This window comes from Lampetra planeri, chromosome 1 (assembly GCF_965212315.1).
Source record: "Lampetra planeri chromosome 1, kcLamPlan1.2.h2, whole genome shotgun sequence".
NCBI classification, from domain to species: domain Eukaryota; kingdom Metazoa; phylum Chordata; class Hyperoartia; order Petromyzontiformes; family Petromyzontidae; genus Lampetra; species Lampetra planeri.
The window spans coordinates 23,289,955-23,304,500 of NC_136107.1; the positions used below are offsets into that span (position 1 = coordinate 23,289,955).

At 50.5% G+C, this 14,546-nt stretch overlaps 1 protein-coding gene across 3 annotated transcripts in view; it reads right to left on the reverse strand.

Moving 5' to 3' along the window:
- Nucleotides 1–14,546, reverse strand: part of LOC144720356 (unconventional myosin-Ib-like) — a 119,753-nt gene that overhangs the window by 43,023 nt on the left and 62,184 nt on the right. For all 3 annotated transcript variants that reach the window (XM_078597089.1, XM_078597080.1, XM_078597072.1), the window contains exons 14-15: nt 11,568–11,672; nt 116–178 (exon numbers count right to left, since the gene is read on the reverse strand). In XM_078597089.1, the coding sequence (XP_078453215.1) occupies nt 116–178; nt 11,568–11,672 (168 nt within the window). The remainder of the gene's footprint in view (nt 1–115; nt 179–11,567; nt 11,673–14,546) is intronic.

A 14,546-nucleotide genomic window follows, 5' to 3' on the forward strand; every position in this document is an offset into this window, starting at 1 on the left:
GCTCACACACACACACCACTACACTACCACTCGCCCATGCTCACACGCAAGCACACACAGTGCACCAACATAGCGGACTAGGTACCCCACAGTCACCGCACACGTACACCCTTACGTTCTCAATCAGGTCACAGATGATGGCGTTGTTGAAGTATTCAATTTGGATCCATTTCACTCCCTGCAACACACAAGAAAAAATAAACGCGAGCAAACGTCTTATTATTTTAAAGAACCAGACTTTGGGCGATATTTGTGTATATTATTCATTTGGAGTCTGACATCCTGCTCACAGCAAACGCCAAACATCACTTTAAAAAATATAGTTTATTAATAGAGAGCCCAGAAAGTTAAACGTAACAATGACTTTTTACATTATTAAAATCTTTCAATGAACACAACACAAACAATAGTTGTGTCAGTGGTATTACAAGGTTATCGAACTTCTATCAATGAAATGTGTCTACTTGTGTATTTAGGGGTAGAAAAAAAAACACAGACAGCCTTAACAGACTGCAGCAGGAAGTGCTGTGAGCGAGCACCTATGAAGGCCGGCACAGCACACGAGGGGGTGGGTGGCCAGCACCACGCCCGGCCGCCTTTGTCTCCCTAGTGGCGATGTTTACACACCGCACCAGGTACCCATTTGAGGCTGAGTCGACTTAGGGGATGTCCAGGACTGGTTCAGAAAATCGTCACTGGTGTTGGCCGTGAGCTGGAATTGCACCCGGGTCGACAGGTTCATAGCGCAGTGCGCTAACCGCTACACGACCGCTCCCCATATGTAAAATACATACACATGTAAACAGACGGATGAATAGAATAAATAAGGAAAGCAAACGACCAACATTAGAACAACCTCCCTCATAAACTGCAGCAGTTAAGCAGGAAAATGGGAAGGGTGTCAAGTCATGCGATGAAGCAGACTCGTTGATTGTTAATGTTGAAAGAAGGAGCCACTCAAAACCACCAATATCTCCCGTCTCGTTGATGCGCATCGAGGCTGCATGTTTCATATTGTAAACTTCGTCAACAAGAAAGACAAAGGGGGTGGGGGGCTGGTTTAGGTTGACTTTCAGGAGTGCTTTAGAGACATCACTGTGATGTGCGGCTGCCATGCTAATGTCACCATGGTCTAGGACACACATCCTACGTGTGAGTGTGTGTGAGAGACGTTTTGTTTTTTGGGTTGCATCTTTTTTGAAGGCTGTGAGACACTGGAAGTTATTTCACATTCCTACTGGTAGAACTGTGTTTAACACTGGTTGATATCGGAGGCCATCATAAAATACTCTGGCACTTAAACAGACTTAATCAGCAAAAAGGTTATTGTACATAACCTAAACAACTGATTGCCAATGCGCACCTTGAATGCTACTCACTGATTGATGCACAGCGAGTTTTTAGCAATCACCCAAAACTCGTACACAACAAGATAGAATGTGCTACTGTACATTATGCAAGTGTAATTTCTGACAAATACGGTAGAACATAATGCATTCATGAAAACAACAAATGTGTACTTTCCACACAATAACTGCAATAGACACACCAGGTTTGTTCTGGCGAAGTCAGTCAACCAAAATAATCGATACAAATACAGCCATCATATACATCCCATTGGGGAGAAACGCTACAGTCATAATTTCATTTAACAGTCTCCAAACAGGGCTTAATTGCCCATAAAGGGCATTAAAGCCATACCGTGGCGTGGCAGCTTGAATATTAATGATGTTGCCCAGCTTGTGGTGTATGCCCAATTCCATTGAGGCGAGCATATGGCCAAAGCACAAGACGTGTCCCTCAGTAAAAAACAAGGACAACTCTAAACGCTCACAAGGGGAGAAACTGACCTTGACAGCAGAAAATGCAACGTTCTTCTCAAATTCAAGTAACTTTGTTCTCAGGAAGAGACCAACAAACATCCTTCTCACAGTTGTGTATGGTGATGGTGTCCACGTAATATGATGATGGTGTCCATGTAATGTTATTTTTTATGCACTTACATCGTGTTAAATGATGTAGCGTACGTTTAACATGAAGGCTTTCACGACCAATATTATTTACGCGATCTAACCCAACCTTCCCCTCCCCCCTATTATGGATAATGTAGCATTAGAGGAAGTTGGGTGTCTTATGTAATTATGCTAAAGATCGTTTTTTTATTCAGTACTTGAAAAAGTTCTGTGAATGTAAACATCAACATTTCTGGATGTTACTCGTTTGAAAAAATGTTCCAATGTTTCTTGTGTAAATTGTTTTATCAATGAATCACTTAGGTTTTGACCGTATGTAATAATACTCTCCTAAAATCCCTGAATGCAGAAGATGAGTTCACTAACGGGGCAGTCTGTAGCACAAAAAAGTTGTGCTGGTATTCTTTTTACGATTCATAAGCTCTGCGGTTGCCTATATCTATTTATTTTAACAGTAGCATATTTGTGAAAATAAAATTGCCTTTTTTTTCAACGGCTTTATTTAACTTCACCTGTGTCTGTCGTGGTCAAATCTTGTAATCAAAAGTTAGTCCACTTCCTGTTGTCCAATAAATTCGAAATTTTGCACATGTACTCAGATCCGGTGACAATGCATGCCTGCATTAAATCATCAATTAAGTGGCTCCTTTCAAGCAATTACATTTTTTGTATAGACGGCATATTAATTACTAGCTTTACTACCCAGCTTCACCCAGGACTTGGATTCACCACGCCCGGCCACCTTTGTCTCCCCAGTGGCGATGTTCACACACCACACCAGTTACTCGTTTGAGGCTGAGTCGACCTAGGGGAGGCCCAGGACCGGTTCAAATAATCGTCACCGGTGGTGGCCGTGAGCGGGAATCGAACTCGGGTCGCCGGGTTCGTAGCACAGCGGCGCGCTAACCACTACACTACAATGCGTTACGCTTCCACATGCGCGGGTCCAATGACAGATTTGACGTCACAGCTCACTTGCCGTGCAAAATCTCTGCATTATTGCGCCCCCCCCCCCCAAAAATCCAAAAGTTAATTTTCATAATGTTTGCATGGTGTACAGTCTGGAAAGTACCCACAGGGCAAATTTCAAGTTTGTTGCACGTCAGGAAGTATGTAAACATTTTGAACAGACACAAATTCACAGATTTCCCTTTTATACATTGAACGAAGTTGTTAATAAAACCATTGTTTTTAAAAAACACTTTTTTCAAGGAGTTTATTGAAGCACGAACATGCACAGAACAGGCTGCAAATTAATGGAAATTATGTTTTGGTTGATGTGAAAAATGTAGCAACTTGCCACTGGAAAGAACTAGAACTAGCAAGTAGGCTATACTAGTGTAATAGTGTTCCAGGAGACTGGACGCCGGGGTTTGGAGGCACACGTATTTATTCCGTGTCGGTACAGCACAACACTGACATACAACACTGGAGGGGGTATCGGCCCCCTCACCCGTCTAACTGGGGATACACTCTCTAGCTACGCCTAGCCTACCTCTGGGTCCTCCACTAACGGGCTAGGGGAGGCTAGCTAGCCCGACACTGGTAAGTCGGGCTCACGGTACCCGGAGTCCCAGACCAGCTCTTACAAGAGCACCGGCTCTGGCTCTCGGGACCACGCCGCTGGCTCGATCCTGTTCGGCCCTGATAAGGGCGGCGATCCAGGGGAGTCCAGGGCTCTATCTACGACGATCTTCAGCCTTCACTGGTTAGCTTCAACATCTCTCCCTGAGCCCTCCGGCTCATCCCCTTTTAAACCAAAACCCCTGCTGAGGGGTGGGGCCCCGGGGGATCCCAGCTCCGAGTCAGCCCCCCAGGCTGCCCAATGCGGACGTCGCTGTGAGCACCCCCCTGTGCACCGACATAGCCACGCCCACTGTGTTTGTTTACCGTCTGATACCATTGTATAACAGCCCCTCCGTAACACCCCTACATCACCCCCCCCTGTACAGCTCGCAGCCGTCCCGGCTGCAACAAACAACAATAAAAGTGTATTTACCCCTTGAACCCGCGTGTGCCTCACAATTTTTTTCAACAATAACAACAACAAGAACACCAACAAGAACCACAACAGCAAGAAGAGAAATAACCCGACGCACCCCCCCCGAATAAATACGAATTCCGTAAGAGCACCCTATATACAATCTACAGAAAAACACACCACACACACACAACACACAATGAACACAACATATGTACAATCCTCCGGGCATCACAAAAGTCTGCGCGTTTTCGCGCGCGTTCTTGCAGCAGGCCCGTCACACGGGGCAACCCCGGATGGCGGACTGTTGGGTGGCAACCGTCCGTGTCCGAGTGAGTCACTTTCCGTTGCCGCGTGACCCTCGGCATCCCCAGGAGGGGTTGTCGGGTGTGAGCCCGTCACTCCCGGTGCACCTGAGGGCGGGACAGCCGGCAGCACGTTAGGTGAGAGCAGCGGAGACGGACCCTGTGAGTCGGCGGACCCCCCACATGTCTGGCCACGCGTGTGTGAAGTGGGAACTCGGGCCGCAACGAACGGTTTCAATCTGGAGGGGTGCACAAACCACCGCCGCTTCCCCCATTTGATGCGTACACACTGAGGCCGCAAAACCTGAACCACCTCCACAGGGCCCTGCCACGGCCGCACCAGTTTAGAGGAGGTTGCAAGTGGTACCTGTGGACAGTGTAACCAAGCCTTGTCACCCGGTTTCCACTGCAGCACGTGCGCCCGACCCAGCCTGAGCCTCTCGTTAGCCTTCTGGCGGAGGTCGGAATTTTGCATAGCAGCCTCCCGTGCCTCTGTTAATTTAGCAATATTGAATTTAACATGGTCGGCCAATTTAGTTTTACCCCGCGGCGCTGAGATCTGCAGCTGGTCTGAACAGGCGGGTCAGGTTCGCGGCCGTACATCAAGAAGAAGGGGGAAAATCCCGTTGCCGCATGGGGAGCCATTCTATATGCTGCCAAGAACCCTTGAATTTGAAGGTCCCAATCGGTCTGTGAGTCCGAGACCTGTTGGGACAGCATTGACGTGATGGTTCGATGCAGACGCTCCACCATCCCGTCAGTTTGCGGATGATATGGGGAGGTACGAATTTTTTTCGTGCCCAGGAGCTCACAGACCTCTTGGAGAAGTTTACCAGAAAAATGTTTGCCCTGGTCGGTCAGCAGCCGAAGAATGGGAAAGCGACTGGCCCGGACGATATCCCTGCTGAGGCCTGGAAGATCCTTGGCAGGCAGGGTGCTGCCCTCCTTACCCAGCTCTTCAACACCATCACGAGCACCAGTGAGGTCCCAGAAGCCTGGTCGACCAGCACGACGGTTCCAATTTGGAAGGGTAAAGGGGACGTGGCAGAATGCTCGAATTACAGGCCAATCCGGCTCCTGTGTCATGCGATGAAGATCTGTGAGCGAGTTTTGGACACGAGGATTAGAAACATCATCACCCTATCACCCAACCAATGCGGCTTCGTCAAAGGATGTGGCACTACGGACGCCATATTCGCGGCGAGGCTCCTGCTGGAGAGGCACAGAGAGAAGAACCAAGCTGTGCACGTGTCGTTCCTCGACCTTGAAAAGGCATTTGACAGGGTCCCCCACGACCTCATCTGGCACTCGCTTCGATCCCATGGAGTCCCTGAAACCTACGTGCATTGGGTGCAACTCCTATACAAGAACGTCACCAGTGCAGTCAGGTGTGCAGTGGGCATATCACCGCCATTTCCCATCAGCGTTGGAGTGCACCAAGGATCGGCCCTGTCACCACTCCTGTTTATCCTGTGCATGGACACGATCACTGCCGACCTGCACACGCCCCTTCCATGGTCAATTCTCTACGCGGATGACGTCCTCCTCTCAGATGAAGAGAGAGGAGAAGTGGAAAGACAAACGCGCCTGTGGAAGGAACGTTTGGACGAAAACGGGATGAGGTTCAACATCAAAAAGACGGAGTATATGGAGTGTGGCCCCCAAACCGACGGCACCATCAGTATTGACGGAGAAGATCTGAAGAAAGTGACGGACTTTAAGTACCTGGGCTCCACCATCAGCTCAGATGGTAGCATCACGACTGATGTGAGGTCACGAGTCAATGCGGCGTGGATGAAATGGAGGCAAGTCACCGGAGTCCTCTGTGATCGGAAAATTCCGGATAGGCTGAAGGGAAAAATATACAAGACCATCGTCCGACCGGTGGCACTCTATGGATCCGAGTGCTGGCCAGCCACAACTGTACACGAACAAGCTCTCCACACCATGGAGATGAGGATGCTCAGATGGAGCCTCGGGCTCACTCGATGGGATCGTGTCAGGAATGAAGACGTTCGGAAGCGACTTGGTGTGGCCCCCATTGCGGACAAGATGCTTGAGGCAAGGCTTCGGTGGTACGGCCACGTGATGCGAAGTGAAGAGTCATCAGTGGCCAAGACTGCCTTGCGTATTGAGCCAGAGGGCCGCCGTCCACGCGGGCGTCCGAAGAAGCGATGGATGGACCGAATAAAGGAAGACATGAAGACGGTCAACGCACCCCCTAAAGATGCCCTGGACCGAGCCAAATGGAGAAGACAATGCCGAAAAGCGGACCCTGCGCCACAGCGGGAACAACGCTAGGAAGAAGAAGAAGAAGGTCAGCAGCCGCTCCGGAGCACCTTTGTCCAGGACGTATCCCTGGACAAAGGCCTCCGCGATGGCTGCTGCCGACTGGTTGGCAAGGGGCCAGGCCATAGGCCAGCGTGTAAAATATTCCACCCCGGTCAACAGGTATCTGTTGCCCCTGGGGGTAGCGGGGAATGGGCCCAGGATATCAAGCGCGACAAGCTCGTTGACCCTGGAAACTTTGATGGATTGCAAAGGCGGGTTAGACTCATGTGCTGGTGGTTTACGTTGCGCACACCGAGGACATGACCCCAACAGATCCCCGACATCCCTTGTCATGCCCGGCCAAAAAAAATCTAGCTGGAGCATGGCGAGGGTCTTTTGAGTCCCCAGGTGGAGGAGGCGCTCATGAGCGGCCCACACCACCTTACCCCGCAAAACAGAAGGGACCACCAGCCGGTGTCGATTGGATCTCCCATCCCAATGCATTAACAGACCCTGGACCATCTCCCATGAGTCGACATCACCCCTCCCCCGCCCAGCACTTCCGACGCGACGACGCAACGCGAGGAGGGAGGTATCCTCCATCTGGAGGCGCCCCCATTCAGCAACAGGCAACCCCAACAGGGAATCTTTTCCCTGTTGTGCAATCGAATCCGTCATCGACGTTGCGTCAGCGGCGGCCGCCAGGACCGGAATGGATATCTCACTCGGAGGCCTGCAACGTCCCGACCCCAGGAGGCATGCGCATTCGGAGGTGGTTGGCATCCGTGACAGGGCGTCCGCATTGGTGTGGCGAACGCCCTTACGGTACGTAGCTTCGAAATCGAAGTCCTGGAGAATCTCCAACCATCGAGACAATTGTCCCGATGGTTGTTGAACTCGCAGGGCGTACTGTAGTGCCGCATGATCTGTGCGGATGGTGAAATGCCGACCGTACAGATATGGGCGATACTGTTGGATGAAGTTAACAATTGCCAACAGTTCCCGACGGGTGACACAATATCTTTGCTCAGCTGGAGACAACACCCGACTACCGTACGCGACTACCCGTTCCACGCCGTTAGCCACCTGCGAAAGCACGCCCCCAATACCCGTGTTGCTCGCGTCCGTGTTGAGCAAAAAGAGTTTTGAAAAATCAGGGTAAACCAAGGGAGGAGCCTTTACCAGCGCGTCCCGGAGGGATCGGAAGGCTCCTCCTCAAAGCGTGTAGGGGCTTTGCAATCGTTGCAAAATCCACGACAAACCGTCGGTAATACGACGCGAATCCAACTAAACTCCTGACCTCTCCCACAGAGGTGGGAGTCAGCCAGGAGCTGACACACTGCGTTTTGGCGGGATCGGTAGCAATACCTGAGCGTCCGACAATATGTCCCAAATAACGCACAGATTCGCGTAACAAATGACATTTTTGGGGTTTAAATTTCAAATTAGCAGCCCACATTTTGAGGAAAACCGCCCGCAACCTCTGTAGATTTTCGTCGAATGTTTTGCTAAAGACGATAACGTCATCCAAATAAATCAAGCACGAGTCCCATTGTAACCCAGCCAAAACCAATTCCATCAATCGCTGGAAAGTTGCCGGCGCTGAGTGGAGTCCCATCGGCAACCGGTTGAATTGGAACAGGCCGTGCGGTGTACGGAATGCAGTTTTGGGTTTCGAATCATTGTCCAGAGGAAGCTGCCAGAATCCCAAAAGCAAATCCAATGTGGAGAAGAATCGCGCCCCCGCCAAGGCGTCAAGCGATTCGTCTATCCGTTTGAGCAGGTATGCGTCGGCAACAGAAATTTTGTTGAGGCGACGAAAATCGACGCAAAACCGCAACGAGCCGTCATGTTTTTTAACTAAGACAATCGGCGCTCCCCAAGGGCTGGTGGAAGGAGAAATGATGTCGGCGGCTAACATGTCATCAACGGCCGTTTTGACATGGTCCTTTTCGGCGGGACTTAACCGAAAAAGATTCTGGCGTATTGGCGCGCTGTCACCCGTATCAATATGGTGACGCAGCAGATGAGTACAGCCCAGATCGTATTTGTTCTGACTGAAAACGTCGGAAAATTCACGCAGCAGTGTTTTAAGCTTTTGACGCTCTAAGTCCGACAGGTCTGTCGATTCCGCACAAAGCGCCTCGAGCCACCCCTCATCACTGTCCGTATGTGGTCGCGGCAGAGGGGCAGCGCTCACGTGATTTACGACGGGTTCCTCACAGGGCACCGGCGTTGCGTGAGCAAGCACGGTCCCCTGTGGAAGCACCACCGTCCGCGACCCCACATTGAGGACCGCGATGAAAGGGTCCCCGTCCCCCTTAACGATGGTCTGGGCCGGAATTAAATGAGGTCCGCTAACCCCGACCCTAGAAGGGCCCAGCAGAACCCCCTGGTCCCCAATCCCTTTAGCGAAAGGCCGACGTAGTTTAAGAGGCACCAGCATCTGGGCCCCCGGCGGTACGCGTACCGTTCTGTCAACGAGCGCCGGTACCGTCGCGAACGCCGTCCGACCCGCAGAGGGAGACGGCAGAAATGCCATACGTCGGCCCGACGGGAGCTCAATACAGCCCTGGTCGATTAAGATACGGATCGGCATTTTGCCCAGGAAGTCCGTCCCCAGCAGGCACGGAACCGCCAGCGAGGAGGAGACAAAAATTGGGCCAGATAATTTGATATCTCCGATACAAATTTGCGCTCGAATTTGTCCAATGATGCCCAGTGAGCAGCATAGAACGGTACATCAACGGGCAGCAAAGGACGGCTCTGAACAGGAAGAATGTTGTAAATCAATTCCGAAATAATGGTCGCCGATGCTCCCGTATCGACCAGGATGCGCACCTCAACCCCATCAATGTGCCCCACAATGGCTGACGACCCCGACGACGCGGCCACAACGCGATGGGCCAACACGGACCACTGGCTGGGTTGGATATTAGTCCCCACAGTGGTACGTGTTGGCGCGACGGTGTGAAATTTCGGCCCCCCGTTCGTTGCGGTGCGTGAGTGTGTGACGGGTGTGTGTGTGGGCCAAACATGAGGGGTGCCGCGACTCGCCGGGTATTGTTGTTGGAGCTTGGGAGGAGGCGCGGCGTCCTGTCGAGGCGTCGCCCCGTGCTGCCGAGGAGAGCGGCATCCCGAGGCGACATGACCCCGGAGGCCGCAATTGTAGCAGCGTGGGAGCGCTGCCGATGACGTTGGCTGGTCGAGGCGGCTCGGTCCATCCCGAGCCGGCCGTACTCCCGCTCTCCACTCCAGCTGACGGTCGACGGCGCAAATTTCCTCCGCCGGGAGGGTGGCTGCAGCCACAGCACGGCCGGTCGCCGCCTTGCTGGCCTTTCGTCGCTGCGAGAGTAAGTTGGCGTGGAGGTGTCGTGCAGCCCGGAGGGAAGACATCTCAGCGTCGTCCTGCGCCACGACGACGATGTCCAATTGGTCAGCCAGCAAGAGGATCTTCTCCGTCACCATGGCGTCCACTCCTTCGTCATCCATTCGCGGGAAAGCCGTTCTTGCCAGTGCCAAGAGAGCCGTGCGATACGCCAGGGGCGACTCCTTGGCACCCCGCTGACGATCGTAGAATAGCTGCCTGCAGTCAGACGGTGGTCCGTAGACTGCAGCCAGCAGCTAAAGCGCCATCTGCAGCGTGGCGCGCTTGGCTTTCGGCGCTGAGGTGAGCGTAGCGAGGGCATCGCTGTCGAGCAGCGCCGGCAGCGCGCGGAGAGCCTCGGCATCGGTCCACTGCGCCATCTCCTGGTGTGCGAGGAAGCTCCGCTGAAAGCCGCCCCAGTCACCATCCTCGCCCACAAACTCCTTGAGGGGAGGTAGATGTTGGTGCAACGCAGCGGCCGCAGTGGAAGGTCGCCCCCCGTCGCTCCCGTTACTCGGCTCGGCTTCGGCGCGAACGACGAGTGGCATCGCCGGTCGCACCACTGGTGACGCGCTGGCCGCTGTTGATGACGTAGCAGCCACTGTACGCCCGACGTCGGACGCGAGGCTCAGCCCGGCCATGCCCTCAGCAGCTGCTGCGGCGATGGCGGGAGATTCCAAATCCGGCTCCGTCGAAATGGCGGGAACCCGTGCTGCTCGTCGGCTGTCGTCGCTCCGTGGCGGTCCACCAGCCCCCAGCCGCGTAATTTGGTCAAGCGTGGCGGCAGCAGCGTAAAGCAGCTCCGCCAGTCTCGTGTGAGCCTGCCGCAGTCCATCTGCTGACGGCTCCCCTCCATCCAGACGCTGCGGTGTGGATGGATCCGGCCCCGGCTGCTCGGCGTCGCCTTCAGCCATCTCGGGCTCAACTTCTGCAGCAGTGTCCTCCGCCCCCGGTACCCTGGCACGAGCTGTCCGTCGCGTGTCCATGTTCGTGGTCGATCACTTCTGACACCAGATGTAATAGTGTTCCAGGAGACTGGACGCCGGGGTTTGGAGGCACACGTATTTATTCCGTGTCGGTACAGCACAACACTGACATACAACACTGGAGGGGGTATCGGCCCCCTCACCCGTCTAACTGGGGATACACTCTCTAGCTACGCCTAGCCTACCTCTGAGTCCTCCACTAACGGGCTAGGGGAGGCTAGCTAGCCCGACACTGGTAAGTCGGGCTCACGGTACCCGGAGTCCCAGACCAGCTCTTACAAGAGCACCGGCTCTGGCTCTCGGGACCACGCCGCTGGCTCGATCCTGTTCGGCCCTGATAAGGGCGGCGATCCAGGGGAGTCCAGGGCTCTATCTACGACGATCTTCAGCTTTCACTGGTTAGCTTCAACATCTCTCCCTGAGCCCTCCGGCTCATCCCCTTTTATACCAAAACCCCCGCTGAGGGGTGGGGCCCCGGGGGATCCCAGCTCCGAGTCAGCCCCCCAGGACGTCGCTGGGAGCACCTTCCCGTGCACCGACATAGCCACGCCCACTGTGTTTCTTTCCCATCTGATCCCATTCTATAACAGCCCCTCCGTAACACCCCTACACTAGTGAGGCAGAGAAGAGATAGTGCAGGGATGGAGGAGACAGACAGACGGGCGGCCACGGGAAGGTCCTCACCTCTCGTATGTACTCTTCCTGCTCCTCCTTGAGGGTGAGCTCGATGAAGATCTGCTGAAGCTTCTCGTTACAGAAGTTTATGATGAACTGCTCAAAGCTGTTCACCTGAAAATGCACAAATGGAAAAGATATTTAAATGCAGGTCACAGTGAAATTATTTATCATGACTGTCACGGTCATCATTATCATCATCTCAATTTTAACAGAAATTTGTCCAATGTACGTTAATAACACTATACAGATAGTCCACGAGTTACGATGGGGTCCGACTTACGATATTTCGATCTTACGATGGCGATAGCGATACGACAAAATTGCCATCAACAACCTAACATCGTTCAAGTATGCAGACGGCGGACAGAATCTTGGTGAGTACAGTACAATATGATACGTTACGATACGTTCAATGCATGTATGATACGTAGCTTTAGCGATTTCATTTTAGCGTTACCACAATACGATACGTTCAATGCATGCTTTTTATAGCAGATAGGATTGTTTCCTGAAAAAACTTTCTATGAAATTGCAGTTCATATAGGTAGGCTAAGAATTGACCTCGTTTTTTTTTACTTTACATTTTACTGTGCAATACAGTATTGCAATTAATACATACATACAGTATATATTTTACTGTAAATTGGTCTCTTTTGACAAATTATCACCATTCTTTAAGACTCCTGGGTAGGCTGGGCAATCTTCGACTTACGATATTTTTGACTTACGATGGGGTCGTCGTAACGCATCTCCATCGTAAGTAGAGGACTACATGTACATGGGCAGATCTACAGATTGTACATATACAAGTATAAGATATGCAAGTTACTTTTAAGAACAAATCGTGGCTATGCTTATCGATTTCTCTTGAGTTTGTATCTAACATCCAAAGTATACAAGAACAATCCCCCCAAAACAGTCATACGCTAATGAAACAACAAAAAAACATCCACGTGGAAACGGGTACAGAATTCCAGTGACACTCTATACGTCAAAATCTAAATGGATGGATAGGCTGCAGACAAAACAATGACGCACGACGTTGTATAAGATGGAAAGTCGTGCCAGGAAGTATGGCGGGACGAACAGATGTGTGATCGGTTCCACCTGCATGGGTCGCATTCTGAGAAGGGCAAGTCAGTGAGCAGTGCAGGACACGGAGCAGCGGGGCGTTTTGCTTACTGGCAGCTCCTATCAAGTGGTAGTGGGCCCCAGTGACTCAAAGATCTCGTGTTGCATTGCCTCAGTTAAGATGCCCCCCCCCACTACTGGACTGATGACCAATAAAGGACAACATTCAACAGCCACACAACTATGTTCATACATGTACTGTATATGGGTATTTGTCAGATGGGATCAGAATAAAATTATAAAACCCAATCATAAACATTTTGGGTGTCCAAAATGCATTCGATTAACCTTCATGAAAATGAAGTACCAATGGGCATAGAAAATGGTATCTGCAGTAAGTTCCTAAATTCCATCAACTTGGGTGGATGCCGTGCCTTAACTTAAATAATTATATCCTTAGGTTTTTTCGGTAAAGTCACGTAGGTAAAACATCAAAATTAATGAAAATAAAATAAAATAAAACAAAAATCACGACGTTTCGGAGGCAACACAAGTCTCCGTCATCAGGTGGGACCGTCATAGCCGAATTAGCTGCATCAAGTGATGCAGCTAATGATGCAGCTAATTCGGCTGTGACGGTCCCACCTGATGACGGAGACTTGTGTTGCCTCCGAAACGTCGTGATTTTTGTTTTATTTTATTTTATTTTCATTAATTTTGATGTTTTACCTACGTGACTTTACCGAAAAAACCTAAGAATATGATTCCTTGCAGTCACGAAAGCTTCAAATCTAGAATTAAATAATTATAATCACTACATTACTTAAACTATCGTCTGTGTGACTGTGACCTGGTTTGATCTGGTATTGCATTATGTAGAGCATGGGTAGTCTAATTGTATTACTGGGGCAAGGTCACAGTGTATTTTAAACTGCAAAGTTTCCAGAAATGTGCAGGGTAGTTAGAGATATATAGTAATTTAAGAGCAATTTAATCTCAATCACACCAATTGGCTAGTCACGATTTCTAAATGATCTGCATATATGTCATTGGCTCATCAAAACACTGCAGTGTGTTGATTAAAGGAATGTTATCAAGTTTATGGAGGGCATGATGTTTTATTTCATTAACCCTTTCAAAGTAGCAACTTGGAACGTTAGAAGTTTACTTCAAGCAGGAAAATTAGCCAATGTCATACAAGAAATGGATCGACTTAAAATCAACATAATCGGTCTAAGCGAAACTAAATGGCCTGGAACAAAAAAGTTTATATCGAGCAAACACCACATCTTCTGCTCCGGAGGAGAAGAAAACACCAAACAAACATACGGTGTCGCCTTTATAGTACACAATAAATTAGCGAATAAAGTCAACAACTTTACCCCAGTATCAGAACGAATAGCACTACTACAATTAGCAGGCAACAAAGTCAACGTGAACATTCTACAGGTTTATGCTCCAACAGCAGATAAACAAGATCATGAAATCGAATCGTTCTATGAGCAACTAACCAACACGCTGAAGCCGCTGAAGAAGCAAGACATCACTATAATCCTCGGCGATTTCAACGCCAAGGTTGGCCATGGTCAAATGCAGAACATTGTCGGAGAACACGGACTAGGAACAAGGTATGAACGAGGCGACAGACTGGTTCAATTCTGCCAAGAAGAACGTTTCAGTATTGCTAACACGTGGTTCCAATTACCACCTCGACGACTGTACACGTGGACCTCGCCGCAAGACTCCGACAACAACATCGTCAGGAACCAAATCGATTATATCCTAATTAACATCAGGTTTAAGTCCAGTGTGATTACAGCAAAAACCTACCCTGGAGCCGATATATCGTCAGATCATAACCCAGTAACAGCTACAATAAGACTCAAATTGCGATCAATACAATGTACAAAGACG